Consider the following 18,790-nt stretch of genomic DNA (forward strand, 5'->3'; position numbering starts at 1 on the left):
AAGCAGGGCTCACCCTGACCTGGACTTGCTGGCCAGACCCAGGGGGCAGAGAAAGCGCAGCCTCCCCGTTCTGTCGCCAGGGCCCAGGGCGCTCGTGCGGCCGGCGGGGCGGGAGAGCGAGAGATGCCCAGGCTTCCGGCTCTCCTCGCCGCCGCGCGCGGATCCCTGCTCACTGCTACCCGCGGCGCGCCCAGGGAGCAGGAGACGTGAGCAACCTTTCGCGGGTTTTTGGTGCCCCGGCGGGAGCAGCATCCACGCAGCTGGGACCCCCGGGGCCCCCCCGGAGGGGCCTCGAGCCCCGCCCCCGCCGGCCCGCAGTGTCACGTGGCCCACAGCGCCCCCGCGGGCCGGTCACGTGACGGCGGCGCACCGTTGCCCGGGCAGCGGCTGCGGCGGGCTGGCGGGGGGCGGGGCAGCTGACGGGGGCGGGGCCGGGGGACCCCGAGGGACGGGCGGAAGGAGGGTGGGGGCCGCGCTCGGCGCCCCGGCCGGGCCACAGGGCCACTGGGCCACACGGCCACACGGCCACGCCAGCGCCGCCTGCCGCGAGCCCGAGCCGGAGCCGGGCCGGGCGGGCAGAGCAGCTCGGTGAGTGCTCGCCGCGGGGGGTCTGGCGGGGGACTGGAATTGCACCAGGAGACTCGACGGGGGAGGGGACCGGCTTCCTCCTGGGCAGGCCTGGGACGCGCGACGTCTGCGGGGTTGGGAGGCGGCCAGGTGACCCCAACTCCGCGGGCTCCCCGGGCAGGGTGCGGCGCCGAGAGGACTCAGGTTGCGGGTGCGGGCAGAATGCGGGTCCTGCGGCTGCTGGGGCTTCCTGAGGGGAAGGGACAGGGATGCAGGCGGACTCCTCTAGGAGACCCAGGGGAGCAGGAGGGGCTGGGCCCCCGCCCTGCACGGGTGTGACAAAAAGAGAGTCAGAAACAGGCGTTTCTGCGTGGCACTCGCCATTGCTTGTGCCCCAGATGTTTAAAGGAAGTTCAGACAGGCAAACCCCAAAACCTACCGCCCGGAAATGTTTCCAACAGCCCTGCCAAGGAGAATAGCTAATCTTTAGAGAGAGCATCACTGTTATGCTACAAGACCTCTTTTCTCTGCCTGCCCCTTATATGAAAACAAAACCAAAAAACCCACAAGTTTCAGCCAGGAGAGCATCCTTTGGAGCCTCTGCCACCTGACAGAAACGCAGGGCTCCATCTTGACCCACCCCACCCCCTGCCTGAGCCCAGCCCCGGAGTGTGAGGACCAGACTCTGCCCCTGGAGTTGGGGAGGCAGGGGGAGGAGGCCTGGCCCAGGGTAGGACGCTGGGGCTGGAAGGGTGCGGATGGATCTGAATCCAGTCTGGGCTGCTCCCTCTGCAGGAAGTGGCTTCTCTGTCTTCAGGACCCACAGGCCTGCCTCAGGACCCAGGCTCCAAGCAGACAGGCAGCCCTTCCTTCCCAAACCCTGCCACTCGAAGGACATCTGCAGGGCTGAGGCCGGCCTGCCTATTGCCCAGAGGCCACCATGGCCCTGAGGCCACCGTCAGACCTCACTGCCCATGAAGCTCTCCACTTTCCAATTTGAGCTCAGCTCTCATTCATTGAAGGTCCCTGTGCTTCCCTCTTCTTCACCCCATACATCCCTTTGGAGGCCACCAGGCCCTCCTGCCCCTCCCAGTCGGCCAAGCGTTTGAGCACACAGGCCAGACTGAGCCTGCATTGTTCCCTCACCAGCTCCCTCCAAGCCCCTGCATCCGGGCACCTCCAGAGCAAGTCCAGCACAGTCATACTTTCCAGGCTCCACGTACTCTCTGCATCCTGCCTTCCACCCCCGTTTCCCTGACCCCCTCTGCAGCTAGCTTTTCTGCCCTGCCTCTCAGAAGCTCCCATGTGGGCAGCGTCTTGTCTTTGAGGGAGGGTCCCACTTTGCCAATGCTACCTTCACTACCTATGTCCTTGTCCCTGTCCTGGCTCCCTAGCAGGGCCCCTCTCCTGGGTCAAGAGTAGAGGCAGCCAGCCCCCACTGCACTCCCTCAGCCCTCACACCCCCTCCACTAAAGCAGCATTTAACTCACTGGATGAGAATCCCCCTGCCCTTATCTCACTCCCCCACGGGACATCCTCACCTTTCATCTTTGATCCTTAAGTACCAAATGCAGTCTTACCTTCGGGCTCAGGAAGCATTTATTGGATGCAGGATGGAGAGACGGATCCTCTGAGGGGGCAAAGCTTGTGCCTTTCACCCCACCACACACTGGACAGTGTCTTCATCATACCTGTGGGCTCACTTCTGATACGTAGGGGGAGAAAAAAAGAAAAAAGTGTATTTCCAAATGACGCCATTCTCAGTTATTTGAAGCCAGCCAATGGATTGGTTAGTGAACAACATTTCTCTGAATCCTCCCCAAGGGACGGGACATTCCTGTGATTGAAGTGCTTGCAAGCAGTGCTGCTGGCTGCAGATGTGGACGGGGTGACCAAGGTTCCCAAGTCGGCCCTCCTGTAAATGACCTAGTAATTGGCATCCCAGGCAGAAATAGAAGAGCACAGAACTGTTTCCCGGGGCCCTATTGGCTGGTAAAAGCCGAGCCTCCGCAGCCTGGTGGAAGACAAAGAGGAAGGCACCCCAAAAGAGAGAGGCCTTCCCCGCCCCTAGGACCTTCCCAGAGAATCCTTTTAGGGATTGGCGTGGACAGATCAAGTGTGGGGCATTTCCTCAGCCGCTGACCCTGGTGAACACCCCCTACTCCGCCCACCCACCCCCAGCCAGGCTCCCTGGAACCTGGGAACACTGCTCTGTTTTGTGGTAGCCTTAAGAAGGCTTTTCACGGGGCCTATGCGGGCTTGAAGGTACAAGTTAATGTCTGATGCCAAGTGAGCTGTGAGGTGCCTGTGCCCTGGAAGCCTGCCCTGCAGATTAATTCGAGCTGATCCCGCGGGCTGCTGCACGGGCTGGCCCCTTGGGCCACGCAAGACCGCCAATCCCCTATTTGGATTAGTGGAGGTTTGGGTTTAAATTCACAAATCTCGACAGATCAGCCCTTCTGATCTTCATCGTGTGTTATTGTCAAACCAGATGTCTACTGGGATACTCGAGGGGTCTCCAGCCTCCATTTCTCGGAACAAAAACAAAAAAACCCCACAAAAAACCATGCTCACGTCAATTGGTCAATTCAGTTTTTCATTTTGCTGAAGGTTTCCATTGCAGCCTGGATGTGGCCTTAGTTATACAAACCAGGTATTTTCAGGGCGAACTGTGCTGATTAAAATCTAAGTTGGATTTGAGAACCTAGCGGCTGCTTGGAAATGTTGATTTCATGGTTGGCACCTGGCCATTGGAAAGCAGTTTTGGTTCCACTCTCTTGTCTAAGAGCCCGGTAGGGTGGGGATGTCCCTAGGTGAAGATAAGCAGGTTGGAAAGGTCAGGTGTCACGCTCACATGGCAGGGTCAAATCCAGAAGTTTAGGTCCTAAAAGCTTCCTAACTACTACAGCTCCCTACTCCCTGAAGATAGGTGCCCCTCTGAGGAGTCTTTAGGTGCTTTTGGTCAACCTTGGAATTCCATTCACCCAAGAGCCACACTCAGTTGGAGCCTTTCTGAGCTCGCGGTGGGAGGCCAGATTCCTGCTTTGTGGAGGAACACTGGATGCTGCGATGGTTCCCGGAGATGCACTCCTGCCCCTCCTTTCCTGCAGGTGGTCCCCACGTTCCTGTGTGAGGACTGCCTCAGAGGCCAGGGCCCCATACCCGTGCACCTCTGGATCCCATGGCCCTGGCACAGGGTGTATACAGTGGGCCCCCAGGGAAAGTTAAAGGGACTTGGATTCTGGCTTTTCCAGGCCCCGGGAACCCTCTGGGATGCCTGAGTGTGTCTCTGCCGCCCACAGGCTGGCTCCCACCATGAGCGCCGAGCTCAACGTACCTGTGGACCCCTCCACTCCCGCCTGCTCGGAGCCCGGCCACAAGGGCATGGATTACCGGGACTGGGTCCGCCGCAGCTACCTGGAACTGGTCACCTCCAACCACCACTCTGTGCAGGCCCTCTCCTGGAGGAAGCTCTACCTGAGCAGGGCCAAGCTGAAGGCCTCCAGCCGGACGTCCGCCCTCCTCTCGGGCTTTGCCATGGTGAGTGGAAACACGTGGTGGGAAACACAGCCTGTGAAGTGGGCTTTTGCTAATTGAAATCCTGTGGTGCTTCAGGGAGCAAAGCACTCCCTCCGGGCCCTGCTGACAGCCAGGATGGACCGTTAGTAAGTCTCTGCCCAGGTCCCACCTCCTCCAAGGGGACTGCTCTGGCAACTGGAGGGGTGGCCTGGGGCATCCAGGGGAGTCCCCAAGCCCCAGAGCCCTCAGAAAGCCCACTCTCACGTTCACATACAGTATTTACTTGGCAAGGAAGTTAGTGGGGTAATTAAAATAGCTTCAGGGTACAAGGTTTCCCAGGGAAAAGTCCCGACATCTGCACATCTCAGGCACCACCCAAGAGTTTGGGAATTTGAGCAGAAACTGTGGCATGGGTTGCGTTTGCTCAGTTTAGCCCAGCTGGGGACACAGATGCTCCCTGAATGTGGTCTCTGGGGTGACAAAGCAGAGCCTCTGGCCTGACACCCGGCTGCCCGGCTGTGCTTTCCTTCTGAGTCATCCCCCAGGACAAGAGTCTGTCTGGGGAAAAACCGTGGGCCCTGAAAAAGGGCCACATCCCCTGTTGACTTCAAAGCCTGCAGACCTTCATCCCTTCAGGGGATTGTCCCAGAGAGGGGGGAATGTCAGGATTCCAGATTCCCAGCGAGAACTGCGGCCGCCCCTCCTTTTTCTTTCTCTGTTGTCTGCTCAGAGGTCCTATTGGGCTGGAAGCCATTTTTTTTTAATGTAAAAACAATTGTTTTTCCATATCCCAGAGCCTCAGCTGTCAAATGGATACGCAGAAAATAAAAAAGCTGTCCGAGCGAGCCAGTGCGGCCACTCCCATGACAAGGGCCTGCCCGTCATCGGCACTGGTCACCCGTGGAAAAATGAGACCTCCTGTAGTCAGGGCGTGACCTCAGGCAGGGCAGGGCAGAGGTCACCACGTCTAGAGGGCAGTCAGTTTGGGTTGAGGTCTGTAGTTCAAAGCAAAGGCTTATTTACGTCCTGCATTTTATTGCTTAAAACGTAATTACAAAAGTGTACAATCATATGGGACATAACTTTGGCTCAAAATGATTTCCTTCCATCACATTAAAAGAGGAACATTTTCTCAAGCTTAACTTTAAGAAATAGCAAGAGAAGTTTAGACGTCACCATTAAAATTATATCTTGTTTTCTACCCTCCCAGTAGGGTATAATGCGTAGTAATACTCTGCATGTACTGCATTGAATTTTTCTGGCCTACATGTATTATTATATATTTTTTAACTTTGGAAAACTGAGAAGTACTGCATGATGTAATGAAGTGGGACGGTTTCCTTTCCGTGCGGGGCCTGGGGCTCGGAAGTCACTTCCCGTCTGCAGCTGTCCCTTGAGACCCCGGTCTTCCAAACATTTGGACTTCCAAATTTAGGGAAGAGCCTGCTCACCCGAGTTTGAAGGCTACAACACCCCTCATTAAAATTTGCAAACAAGCCCTGTGAATAAAGCTGTAAAGCAAAGAGTGAATTCTGGAGGAGTAGTTTGAGACTTAATGGCAGCCTTCAGGGGTATGAAGTGGCCTTAGAATGAGGACAGTGCCCGTTGAATAATAATAATTCATTATTATTCATTCAATAATAATGAATTATTATAATAATTCATTTCTTCAGCATTTATCGAGTATCTCCTCTGTAGCAAGTGCTTCCTTAAGCCGTTGGGGATACATTTCAGAAGCCACAGACCCCAGTAAATCAGATAATTATTCAGACTGCAGAGCAGCCCAGGAGAAAGAAGTGATGAATACAGATCGTCAGCTAGTATCAGCATGTCCACTGTGGAAACCATAGCTGAATAAGGGCAGGGACATGGGAAAGTGACCAGGCCGTTCTGTAGGTAGAGTTCCCTCTCCGTATTATGTATTCCCTAATTAGAATTGCAGAGCTGCTCCTTCTTCCAGCAAGTGCTTATGCCTGACCTTAAGCTTATTTCTTCATGTTTATCCTGCCCCTAACACAGAGAACCAGTGATCCAGGACCCCTTCATAAAAACCTTTGCATAAATACACTGAAAAATGGGCTTTGGCCTTTTCTTCTCTTGAGGTGGAACAAAACTGCTTTCCTCATAGGCCTTTTAATCATCTTTGTTTCTCATCTCTGCACCCTCTGAAGTTTACAACATCCTTTTTTCTTGGGCCATATCCTTTGTAGTCACAAGAGCCTACCCAGGCTAAAAGGGCACTGAGAAAGGACCACCCCTCCTCTCAGTAGTGTGGCTGCTGTCTCTTTGGAGCAATAATCACTGCTGAGTTTCTGTTCAGCTGTGGTCCACTAGGACTGGCATATCTTCTTTTTACCTACCAAATGTTCCATCTTCACTGAAGATGGAGTGAGAGGATGAGGTCCTCACTCTAAGAGGCAGTAGTTGCTAGAAGTTATGAAATCTTTCTTGTAAATTTTTTAAAACAGGGATGGCTCTGGGAGTTCCCTGGCGGTCCAATGGTCAGTGGTTGGGACTTGGCGCTTTCGCTGCTGTGGGATTGCCCACGGGATTGCCCCGTGACTCCTGAGCTGGGCTGGTGGCAGGTTGGGGAACTAAGATCCCCAAGACGTGCAGCACGGCCCAAAACAAAACAACAACAACAAAAAAGGGATGGCTCAGCTCTAGGAGACAAACAGTGTGAGTGGAAAAGCCTTCTGGCTTCTCTCTGCCTCCCTGTCCCCCCTTCCTTGACGGGTGTGGTTTCTTACCTTTGGGTGCCTGGAAGAAGGCCCTTGGTGAGCCTGGACTAAACCCTCTACTGGGGTTGGTCCACGGAGCTGGGGTGGGATGTGGGCTGCAGCGGAGTGGACTGGGTGTGACCTGGGGAAGCGTGGCAGGAGCCTGGCGCCCAGTCTGGACTTTGAAAGCCCCTTAGGGCTCGTGGTGAGCATATCCCAGCCTAAATAGACACTCACTGCTACAGAGATAAGCAGGGGCTTCTGGTCCTTCTGTGAGCCTTTTATTCCCTTTCATTTAAAAGTCGTTTTTATTTTTTCAAAGTTAGCACATGCTCAGTTTAAGTACTGCAAAGGGCTTGTGACAAACCCTGGCAGCCCCTCCGCCTCCACATCTCTAATGATGTTTGGGAATTGCTGTCTCTTGACTTACCCTTTTTACATATTTCCTGTTGGCCACCTGCTCCCATCGATTCAGCTCAGTTGTCCCAGCCCAGCCCCTTCCCAGCTTCCCCTCCTCACCGTTGTCATTTCTATGACCATTCCCGGCCTTTGGAGAGGTGGCTGCTCGCTCCGCTTTTGGCCTCAGCTGAGAGGCACCCTGTGGCTTGTGTGAGGCCGTCCAGTGTGCGGCTCTGAGCCTAGGGACCGTCAGGAGCCTCCATCATTACTTCTTTTTACCTCTTGAAAGGTCAGGTTTGTTTTTTTGAGAAACATCAGTTGTTTTGCAGCTAAGCTCCACTGCAGCCCGGCTCTGGTATCAACAGCAAAGTCGCATGTTCCCAGGGAAGCGTGGCCTCTGCCCTGGGCCAGAGCCGGGCACCCCAATATACCTACGTTCTTGGCATCCAGGGTGCGATCACCGCCCTGCCCAGTGCTTCTCTGGCCTCTTCTGTACTTTTTAGATGTTCCCTGAATGAGATCTTCTTTAGCTAATCAGCAAAAAAAAAAAAAAAAAAAGTAAAGTTCAAAATATTTGATCAGCGAGGAGGGCGCCCTCTTCTCTGTGGGCGCCCCGACCCAGTGCCCCCTCTGCCTTGCAGGTGGCCATGGTGGAGGTGCAGCTGGAGACTCAGTACCAGTACCCGCGGCCGCTGCTCATCGCCTTCAGCGCGTGCACCACGGTGCTGGTGGCCGTGCACCTGTTCGCGCTGCTCATCAGCACGTGCATCCTGCCCAACGTGGAGGCCGTGAGCAACATCCACAACCTCAACTCCATCAGCGAGTCTCCGCACGAGCGCATGCACCCCTACATCGAGCTGGCCTGGGGCTTCTCCACCGTGCTGGGCATCCTGCTCTTCCTGGCCGAGGTGGTACTGCTCTGCTGGATCAAGTTCCTGCCCGTGGACGCGCGCCACCAGCCCGGCCCTCCACCTGGCCCCGGGGGCCACACGGGCTGGCAGGCCGCCCTGGTGTCCACCATCATCATGGTGCCCGTGGGCCTCATCTTCGTGGTCTTCACCATCCACTTCTACCGCTCGCTGGTGCGCCACAAAACCGAGCGGCACAATCGCGAGATCGAGGAGCTGCACAAGCTCAAAGTGCAGCTGGATGGGCACGAGCGCAGCCTGCAGGTGGTGTGAGCGTGTGCGCTCCTGGGCGGGGCCGATGCTGTGTGGGCGGGGCCGATGCTGTGTGTCCGCGGCCGCGTCAGCTCAGCGTCCACGCCTCGCTGGGAGGGAACAGAACTCGCTTGCAGTATGGGGAATTTCAGAAATGCAAATTGCCAACGGGGCTGCCGAGACACTGCCAGGTGGTTCAAGACCAAAGTTCTACTCCTGTCTTCATGCTGTAACACCTGGATCGTTTTCCTTCAGAAGATGGAAATCTTCAGTTAAATGGGAGACTGATGCTAAGAGCTCAGGGGAAAGAAAGGACGAGTCCTTGGCCCTGGGCACTTCCTGAGGCTGGAGGCCAGGCTCCGAGTAGCACCGGGTGGTCACGGGTCACCTTGGAGACCTGGAGCGAGCGGCCGGCGGGGGCCGGGAGCCTGGCAGGGACCTGGAGAGTCGGGGTAGCACCATGGGTTCAGGGAAGGGATTGCCCCGTGACTCCTGAGCTGGGCTGGTGGCAGCCGGGTGGCATGTCTGATGGTACCACCCTGCTACGATTAGACGGGGCACAGGCTTACAGCTTGGTCTGGTGCTTCCCTCCCTGCCCTGGAGGGAGCTGGGCGGCCTGGCTCGTGGGGCTGGGGAAGGAAGGCAGGAGCCCAGGGCACGTGGCCCAGCAGGCGTCAGACTTGCCAGGCCCTGGGGGAGCCGTCCAAGGGCGGAGGCCAGTCTGTGGGCGCCCACTGGAGGTGGCTGTTAACTGAGGGGTGCTCGGAGGCACACTGGGCTCAGATTCTTTCTTCCCTGCCAGCTGGATCCTTGGCCACATTGACCCAGCGAGGCCCCCAGGCTGGGGAAAGGGCCCAAAGTCCAGAGGCCTCCGTCTCTCGGCCACAGACTGTCCCCTGAGCCGCCAGCTGACCCTCCGGGCCGTGGCTGCAGAAGGCAGGGGCACTCTCGCCCAGGCACCCGGGCCCGCCCACCTCCCTGCTGCCTGTGGCCCCCGGCAGCGGGAGGGGGCAGCCAGGGGACTTCCTGTCTAGACAAGGCCGTGGCCGGGCCTGGTCTGTGGGTGGTAGCATCAGCGGCCAGCCCTGGCCAAACGTGGGTCCTGCTTATAATGACGGCAGGGAAGGTGAGACCCTGTGGAGCGCTCCCCTCCTGGGCCTCCTGGCCGCAAGCACAGGCCCAGCTCACACTTCTTTGCAGCCATGCACAGCACAGGTTCTGGTGTTTTTCAGAAGGGCGTCTGGTAGACCTGAGCCCATGTTCTTGGACCGAACACACACATGCTACAGCTCAGCTTACGTGTGAGCCTGCTGCGCCCTGGGCCGCTTTTAAGAACCACATTTACCACACTGGCCAGCAGCCACCAGAGAGTGGTGCCTTTTCTTTTGTTTCACAGTCACTGGACTTCATGCTCTGACGGCATTTCTGTCCACAGCCTGACATCTCTGTGGGGTCTGGGTTGCCTGTACCAAGAAGTGCGGGCAAGCCTGGCTGAGGTTTCTGGGACTGTGACATCCTGTTGAGAACCTGAACCTTAACACGTAACTGAATGCTGAGAATCACCAGTGCAAGTCATGGCATTTACGGGGAGCCTGGACATCGTGTCTTGCTGGGCCGGAGGAGAGCCCTAGCGCCTTCCAAAGGGCGTGTCCCTCGCATTCTCTGCAGACATCTGTCGTGACTTGCTTGCTCCCTAGCGCATGTCTCCTCTCCCAGAGCCTTGCTGAAAAGGCTCGTCTGGTGTAATGCGTTTGCTTTGCAAAAGAATGTCAGCGGCACTGCAAGACGGCCACTTTGTGTCCTGGCAGGGACTGGAAAGGCTGGCTCCTCCCCACTGCTGGGAGGGGACGGCAGCCCCTTCCTCTGGCCTCACGCTTTTGAGAGGGGCCTTGTTGGGCTCACTTCGGTCACCTTCCTGGGCCATCTGGTGCCCCTGCCCTGTGTGCCAGGCCCACAGAGTGCCGAGCTCCCCAGACTGCGGCGAGCACACTCTGGGCGTCAGCCAGTGGCCAGCTGTTACACCTGGCCCATGGGCAGTTTTTCTAGCCTGGCCACATCAGGGTCAGACACTAGGTGCCAGTGACAGTGCCACGTGGGTAGGAAAGATGCCACATAATCATGTTTTCGACACTGATGAGGAGAATAATGTTCTTGTAATTTCGTGTTCTTTCTTCCAGCGAGCTCTCCCAGCTCCAGCCTTTCTAGTTCCCAGAGGCATGAGGCAAACTGAATTTGTGAGAACAGAGATGACTGTGGGCCTGGGGACTGATGATCGGGGGGCGCCCTCAGGACTGGAGAATAAGCTGCTATTTGGAGCTGCAGCAGGGCAGTCTGCGGAGGGGAGGGAAGCAAATTGCAGCCTAGAAATTTGGTTTCTGGAGGCCTAACCTGACTGTGAAGGGGGTTCCAAGTGCAGTGGCCTTTCTGTGTTGAGAGGCGCCACAGGCCGCCCCGGAGCCAGCGTGGGCTCGCCCTGTTTTCCTCTGAGCAGAGCCTTCCTGGTGCTCATTAAAACAAGTGCCCGCAGATACGCTGAGGCCCCTTCCAAAGTGGAACACGGTCTCCGTTTAGTACCTGACCAGGAGTTTCAAAACTCCAGCGTTTCTATTTTAGACAGACTGCCAGGGCAGAATGTATTTCAGTGTCTCTTCCAGGAAGGTCTGTTGAGGATAAAACTGCCTAAGCCTGGGCAGATCGAGGCTCATCTGCACTGCTCACCTGTCTTGTGCTGATTGATTCATTATGCATGACGCTGTGGAGACCACATGCGGTGTGCACACCCCCTGTCCTGTGTATGGATTTTTAAAACAGTTGCCCTGGACTGAACTGAATAAATAAGTACTTAAGTTATGAACTGCTCTCTGCTCTTGGTGGAGCACTGTGGAGAGAGGTGATGCTTGGGAGCCCCTCCCTGCCAACCGCTGGTCACCAGGGTTCCGTATCCTGCACCCCATGGGGTCAAGCATGACCCGGGCAGAGTGCAACTCTGAAGCTGTCAGCAGCTCTGAAGTCAGTAGTAACAGTAATAACCTCACATCTTCTACCCATCCTGTTCTCCAATCCAACACGGTCCCTAAATGAAGGGCCTGGGAGTTCCCTGGCAGTCCAGTGGTTAGGACTCTGCGCTTTCACTGCCGTGGGCCTGGGTTCAGTCCCTGGTCAGGGAACTAAGATCCTGCAAGCTGCGTGGCATGGCCAAAAGTAAATAAAATAAAAAATAATAAATAAATAAATGAAGGGCCTGCAGGCTGGGACATCGGGCAACCTTGTTAAGAGAGACAGATAAAGGAGAAAATGACCTGAAGTGGTACCAACGAGTTTTAAGCTCAAAGTATGCCACTGCCCTCAAGCTGTGACAAACTAAACAACCCAAGCAAGTGGCCGCGGCGCAGGTCAAAGGGGACCGACTTGAGGCCCGTCCCCGTCGAGCCAGCTCGCGGACAGGGCTCGCGCTGCCGGGCACCAGGGTGTCAAGCAGTCTCCTCTTAAGACCTGAGAAAGACCCTCGGGCTGGGCGCCCCCTTCAATGCCGGCTAATGGTCCACTCTGGCGCCAGCTCCCGTCCCCGGGGAGGCAGCTCACGTGGGTCTCCCCTGAAAGGAGAGCGAGGTTTGCAGGAGCTCCTGCCCTAGTTCCCGCTGCCTCCCGCTGGGGCCAAACTCGGCTGACAGCTCCCTGAAGGTGGCGCTCACGCGGCGGGCCCCGATGTGCCTGCGGTGGATGGCATGCTTCCACTGGTGCCGCGCGGCTCGCGTGAGCACCAGCAGAGCGCGGCGGGGCAAGGGGACAGCCACCTCCACCTCCCGGCACGGGACAGACCTGCCGGGGGCCGTCGCGCCTTCCACCGGGGCCTGCAGGAAGCCGGACGGGGCCAGGCAGAGCAGCAGGCTGCCGGGCGCCTCCCGGGACATGGACAGCACAGTGGGGGACAGCAGGTTGAGGCTCACCAGCCGCTCCCCCCACAGCCAGGTGTCGTCCAGATGGGGGTCGATGGCCGAGCCCCGCTCCGGGCAGTAGTCCAGGTTACACTGCTCCACAGGCCGGAAGTCCTCCAGGACGGGGTAGAGGCCCATTCTCCGCACCACCTCCCGGCTGAAGCTGGGGAGGCCCCGGAAGCCGGCGGTCTTTAGCTTCTGTTTCCGAAAGTTGACTTTGGGGCCGTAGTCCTGAAGGATGAGGACAAAAAGGAAGTGGGAAATTGTCTGAGTTTACAGAAATGGCATCACACGCCAGGGCTGAAGCATCCAAGCACAGTGACCAAGACCAGCAAAGATATCGGACTTCACGGAGCTGACATTCTGGCAGGAGGAGGCCAACACCAAGGAGATAAATATAAACAGCAGACATCAGATGGCGGTAAATGCTGAGGAGGAAAACAAAGCGGGGGGGGATGTGAAGCATCGGGGGAACGTCGGCCCAGGTACCGTAGGAAGCAGAGCTGGAGACAAGAGGCCCATGCACGGGTGGCGTCCCCAGGACGTGGTGCTGGGGAGTCGGGAAGGAGCCGAGCGAGGCAGGGCAGGCCAGCCCACGGCAGCGTTACCCATCTGGTCAACACTGGGTGCAACTGGGCTTCAGGACCACAAGGGGGAAGAGTCTCCACAGGACCCAGCAGCAGTTCCACCCCTAGCCTCACACCCAAGAGAACTGAAAACACACGTCCACGCAGAAGTCTGTACTAGACTAGTCACAGCAGCACTATTCATGACAGCCAAAAAGTAGAAACAACCTGTGTCCACCAACAGATGAATGATGAACAAAGAGTGGTCCATCCATCCAATGGAATAATATTCAGCCACGAAAAGCAATGCAGCATTGCTACAGGCTGCAAAGGGATGAACCCTGAGAACATTATGCTCAGTGAAAGATGCCCGATACAAAGGGTCACATGTTACATAATCCTAGGTATACGAATGTCCAGAAGAGGAAGATCCAGAGACAGACAGTAGGTTAGTGCTTGCTGGGAAATGAGGGAATGCACAGGGACTGGTAGTGGGCACTACCCACTGGGGTGATGAGAACGTTCCAGAACTAGACAGTGGCGACAGCTGCACAACACTGTGGATACACTGAAAACCAAACCAGTGAATTATACACTTGAAATGGGTGGATTTTATGGTGGGTGGCTTCTATTTAAAAAACAAAACAAAGACACCCTGGGGAGGAGCCTTGTAGATACACCTCAGGTCTGTGGCCTGAGGGATGGGGGGCATCTAGCCGCACCCCTGCTCCCTCGGGTCCCTGCCTCGTGGAGGGTGGCTCCATCTGCTGCTGGAGTCTTTCTCCTTCCCTGTTCCACATGGCTCAGTGCCGGGGCCCGCCGGCTCCTGCGGGCCACCCCAACTCCTTGGCAGCAGCAGGCAGAAAGGCTGGGACAGGCGACCTGCGGCCAGGAGACTCCGAGGAACCCAGGAGGTGGGGGTGACTGCCGTGGGGACAGCAGACCGCAGCAGAGAAGACAAAGATCGGGCTGGCGGCCAGGGCAGGGCCCCCTGGGGCATGGTAAGGCCTCTGTGTTTACGTTGAGATGGGAGGCCTGGAGGGCCTGTAACAGAGCAGTGACTCGATCCAACCGGATGTCGGTGGGATCACTTCCTCCCTACTGAAACCAACTGAGGAGGACCGAGGGCTGCCCAGGAAGTGCTAGAGGCAGGTGGTGGCAGCAGCAGGGGGTGTGTGTTCTCAGATTCAGGATATGTTTTGAAGGAATACAGAGCTGACAGGAATTACCAATGAAAGAGAGGAACATGGAAAGATCCAGCGTTTCTGGCCTGAGCAGGTGAAAGATGGAATTTGCCAAGGTGGAGCCACGGCTCAGCTTAGGGATGCCAGGGCTGGAGATACGAGTGCAGGAGCCCCAAACTCACCGACGTGCGGGGCCGGGCCTCACTGAGATCAGTAAGGAGTGTCTAGAGAAGGAAAAGGAGAGGCCTGAGGACTGAGCCCGAGAACCAGCCGCAGGCTTTAGGCAGGAGGTGGGCGATGGAGGCAGTTTTTGAGAGGGTTAAGCGGCAGCAAGAAGAGAGGACCTGAAGAGAATGAAGAGCTCTCCTGAGAAGCTCTGCTGCAGAGACGAGAGAGACAGAGCTTACTGGGAGGCCGGTGGGAAAGAGCCAGCCTTGAGGACAGAAGGGGGCGATGCGGGACAAGGAGTTCCGAGGAGAGGGGCAGCATCCGGTGCGCAGCTGGAGTGGGGCTCGGGAAGAAGCTGGGCACAGGCGAGAAGGGAACGTCTGTAGATGCACCTGTTCCCTCAGAGAAGCCTGGTCATCACGGGGGAGTGAGGAGGGGAAGGAGAGGTTTGGAAAGAGGGCAGCAAAGCGAACGGCCTGCCGAGCGGGAAGGGCCCAGCTCAGGATGGAGAGCCAGAGCCAGGGCGGCCACCAGCAGGGGGCGCGGGTGCTGGACCCGACCAGGGCTGTGTGTGAGCAGAAAGAGCCTGCGCAAGTAAGAGGAGAAAGGGCGAGGGGCACCTGAGCAAGTGCCTGTACTAACTGGTCACAGGACTGAAGATGGGTGAGGACACATGACAGGAGGGGGAGGGAATGTGGAAAGGTGGCCGATGGCTGGTTCGCAGGTCCTGGAGGGGGCGAGGATTGCTGGGGGTGAGGAACAGAAAAGGAGAAGAGCGGGCCCAGGGAGGAGGGGACTGTGATGCCCGGCAAGGGAAGGTTCAGGATCTGGAGGCCCAAGTATCAGTGGGAAGAGGGCTGGGGAGACTAGAAACTGACGGGGAGAACTTTGGACAGGGGGGTAGGGGGATGGGGGGCAACTGGCAGCCTTCGAGAAACCCTCTGTGAGGGTCACCAGCACTAGGCCAGCTGGGGAGAGGGCAGAGAGAGCTGAGTGGCCATCTGCCTTTGAGCCCCGCCTCGTGGGAAGGTGAGCAGGCCATGCCCAGGCCCCTGGCCCTGCCCCTTCCCAACACACCCCATTCAGCAGCCCTGCCCCCACCCCCCACCCCAGCCGACTGTCACCTAATGGCCCTGGGGAGTGGTGGGAGGTGGCTGCAAAGGAAGGCCCTGAGAGGGAGGTGAGCAAAGGGGCTCTGGGGGCAGGAGCCTGGCACGGCCCCGTGGTGTGACTGCCCTCTCTGGCCCAGCTCTGGCCCAGCCTACCTGCTTCCTCCGCCCGGACTGTGAGAGCTTCCAGGGGTCGTGGTCCATCAGCCGTACCATCTCAGCTTCTTCCGCCGGGGTCACAAAGTCCTCGATCAGTGTCACGCCTGGGAAGGGGAAGGCCCAGCCTTCAAAGTCGGACTCCTCGGCCCCCACAGCCCAGCCGGTGTCGGCGTAGTAAATGAACCGGTGTGTTTTCTGCAAAAGAAAGACAGGGATGGGAATTCCCTGGCTGTCCAGTGGTTAGGATTCGGCGCTTTCACTGCGAGGGACCCAGGTTCGATCCCTGGTCAGGGAACTAATATCCCGGATGCCACTTGGTGCGGCAAAAAAAAAAAAAAAAAGACAGGGGACAGGGGTCCTGGAGCCACTGGAGCCCTTCCGCACACTGCACACACACGCCCCGAGAGGCAGCCCCGCCCAGCATTGCACCATCCCCTGCAGCGCTTTGGGAGGCAGCTGGAGTCTAGAGGGAGGCGGGACCCCTGCCCAGGGCCGCCTCCTGGGCAAGGCCCTCAGCCCCTGCCTTTCTCACTTTCCCGTCTGTAAAAGGGAAGAGAGTATGCAGAACCATTCTTTCGTCCTCCATTTTACAGATGAGGTGACTGAGGCTCAGCAAAGTTAAGGAACTAGCCTGAGGCTGCACAGCTGGGGCGCAGCCTCCGAGGCCACACTGTTCCTGTGTCGCTGTGGGGCACTGTCTGCCCTCCCCAGGCTGGTGAGGGCTAAAGAGGAGGACTGTGTGAAGGCAGCCAGCCCTGACCAGGAGCTGGAGAAATCTGCTCCCCTAAAGCTGAGGCCACGGGCCTGCCCAGGAGGTGAGCAGCACATGCTGGGAGGCCAGAGGGAGAAGCCCTTTCCGGCCACGGTGTGGGTATCTCTGGGGCCTGCCCTACACTGTGGCAGCCACTGGCGCTGCCTGAATTTCCCATCAAAAAAGAGCAGGGCTTCCCTGGTGGAGCAGTGGTTGAGAGTCCGCCTGCCGATGCAGGGGACACGGGTTTGTGCCCCGGTCCGGGAGGATCCCACATGCTGCGGAGCGGCTGGGCCCGTGAGCCATGGCCGCTAAGCCTGCGCGTCCAGAGCCTGTGCTCCGCAACGGGAGAGGCCACAACAGTGAGAGGCCCGCGTACCGCAAAAAAAAAAAAACAAAAAAAAGAGCAAAACTGGGAGTTCCCTGGTGGTCTAGTGGTTAGGATTAGGTGCTTTCACCATCATGGCCTCAGTTCAATCCTTGGTCGGGGAACTGAGATCCCGCAAGCTGAGTGGCACGGCCCCATACATACATACGTACATAAAATTTTGGGAAAAAAACCCACAAAAAACAGAGCAGAACTTGCCAGTCACCCAGAGGAGTGCCAGGCTGACAACCTCCTGTGGCAGAGCCTTCAGGACCTGCCTCTGGTTCTGAGCAGAGGCCACCCTACTCCTGGGCCTCCAGCCAGTGACCCAGCACAGGCCTGGCCATTTCTGCCCAACGTGGGACTGCCTACCAGGCCGTCTTTGCTCCGGAGCTTCCGGTTGTGTTGGCCAGGACTCTGTCAGATCTACAGGGCAGTCTGAGGTGTTCCCTGCCCAGTGAATTCTGCGTCCTCCCGCTTTATGTTCTACAGGCATCGCCAGCACCCACACCCCAACCCTGAACCACCATGTCTGTCTCCTGGCACCTCACATGGGACACACGGAAAGTTAAGGAGTCATCCCGTACATTTCACTCGTCCCTCAGCCATCAGGTTGGGAACATGCTACCCCCACGGTGCCCTGAGCCTCCACGCCCACGGCCATGGGCACAGTTCAGACCTTTGGCAAGGTCTGAAAAACTCTTTTTTAAGAAAGTTTTAAACTGTGGTCAAATATATACAACCACATATACGTTATACATTTAAAATTGATCCTCAGCCACATTTTAAGTGCACATTTCAGTGTGTTAAGTATATCACATTGTTGTACAACCGATCTCCAGAACTTTCTCACCTTGCAAAACTAAATCTCCCCATTAACACCTCTCCCCCTCCCTTCCCCCCGCTGCTGGCACCCACCATTCTTTTCTGTCTCTGTGAATCTGACGACTTCGGATACTTTACATAAGTGGAATCATACAGTATGTCTTCCGACTGGCTTATTTCACTCAGCATAACGTCCTCAGGGTTCATCTGTGTGGTGGCACGTGCCAGACTTTCCTTTCTTCCTTTTTTAGGACTGAATGATATTCCACTGTACGGATGGACCACATTTTGTTCTTCCTTTCGTCTGTCCGTGGACACTCGGGCTGCTTCCACCTTTTAGCTATTGTGAGTAACTCTGCTATGAACATGGATGTACAGATATCTCTTCATGACCCTGCTTTCAATTCTTTTGGGACCATACCCAGAAGTGGGATTGCTGGGTCATATGGTAGCTCTACATTTAATTTTCTGAGGAACCGCCACTGTTTTTCACAGGACCTTCTGAGCTTTTGTCACGGACACTGTGACAGTTTCTTCACTGGCTTCCCAGCCTCCTTTCCTTCCTATCCACCCCTCCCCTTCCCAGGATCTTTCTAAAATTCACAGGTAACTTCCTTTAAAACCCTCAAGAGCTCGCCATGGCCCTCAGAACAGGTCCCGCCTGCCTTCCGTGGTCAGGCCCCCCCCGACCTCATCTCCCTCACCTGAAGCATCATCCGCCTTCCCCAGGCCTTGGCCCGGCTGGAAGGCCCCTGCCCCGCTCAAAGCCTCCGAGTCCTCTTTTGTTAATTCGTTGGAATGAGTTTCCTCCTTGCCCGTTTCCGTCCAAGGCCTTCTGGGGCCCTCTGCCCTGGTTTTCAGCACCCCCTACTCTCTCCGTGTCGTCTAACCACGAGCCCGTGAAGCTTCCAGCCCCAGACACGGGGGGGCTACGTTTGCTGTCAGACTCCCCCCGGGTTCCAGAGGTGAGCTGTGGTCGGACTGCATCCACGTCCCAGCCCCTTTCCCACTCCAGGCCCACTGCTCAAAGCCCTCATCTCCTCACCCCGCAACGCCCCCATCGCCAGGGCCGCTGACACGGTTTGATCCGGAGCCCGTCTTCACGGTCAACCCGGGCCTCAGTTTCCCCGGATGAAGAACGGAGTTGTGGGCGCGGCCCCTCTCCCAGCCCTCACCTGGTGCTGCCAGGGCTGGTCACCTCCGCGCTGCCGCTCGCAGATTAGACAGGTCCGGATACCCTTGCAACCACATTCCCGAAGGACCTCTGGGGCCGCCACCGCCGCAGCCGCCATCGCCGCGTCCTGGCAGCCAGGGCGCAGGCGCGGGACCGCGGGCGCCGCTGGGAGTTGTAGTGCGCGCGC

The 18,790-nt window shown here is 57.3% G+C and overlaps 2 protein-coding genes and 1 long non-coding RNA gene across 3 annotated transcripts in view; 1 reads left to right on the top strand and 2 right to left on the bottom strand.

Moving 5' to 3' along the window:
- Positions 1 to 18,790, bottom strand: part of LOC137206771 (uncharacterized) — a 94,178-nt gene that overhangs the window by 28,852 nt on the left and 46,536 nt on the right. The window lies entirely within an intron of this gene.
- On the top strand, positions 447 to 11,215 carry ORAI2 (ORAI calcium release-activated calcium modulator 2). Its single transcript, XM_067705846.1, has 3 exons — positions 447 to 588; positions 3,870 to 4,107; positions 7,847 to 11,215. Exons 2-3 carry the CDS (start codon positions 3,883 to 3,885, stop codon positions 8,384 to 8,386), a joined length of 765 nt encoding a protein of 254 aa, XP_067561947.1. The 5' UTR covers positions 447 to 588; positions 3,870 to 3,882; the 3' UTR covers positions 8,387 to 11,215.
- ALKBH4 (alkB homolog 4, lysine demethylase) lies at positions 9,759 to 18,765 on the bottom strand. The gene is made up of 3 exons (XM_067705839.1): positions 18,605 to 18,765; positions 15,484 to 15,681; positions 9,759 to 12,531 (listed from the first exon to the last, which is right to left on the bottom strand). Exons 1-3 carry the CDS (start codon positions 18,719 to 18,721, stop codon positions 11,944 to 11,946), a joined length of 903 nt encoding a protein of 300 aa, XP_067561940.1. The 5' UTR covers positions 18,722 to 18,765; the 3' UTR covers positions 9,759 to 11,943.

This window comes from Pseudorca crassidens, chromosome 15 (genome assembly GCF_039906515.1).
Source record: "Pseudorca crassidens isolate mPseCra1 chromosome 15, mPseCra1.hap1, whole genome shotgun sequence".
Taxonomy (NCBI): domain Eukaryota; kingdom Metazoa; phylum Chordata; class Mammalia; order Artiodactyla; family Delphinidae; genus Pseudorca; species Pseudorca crassidens.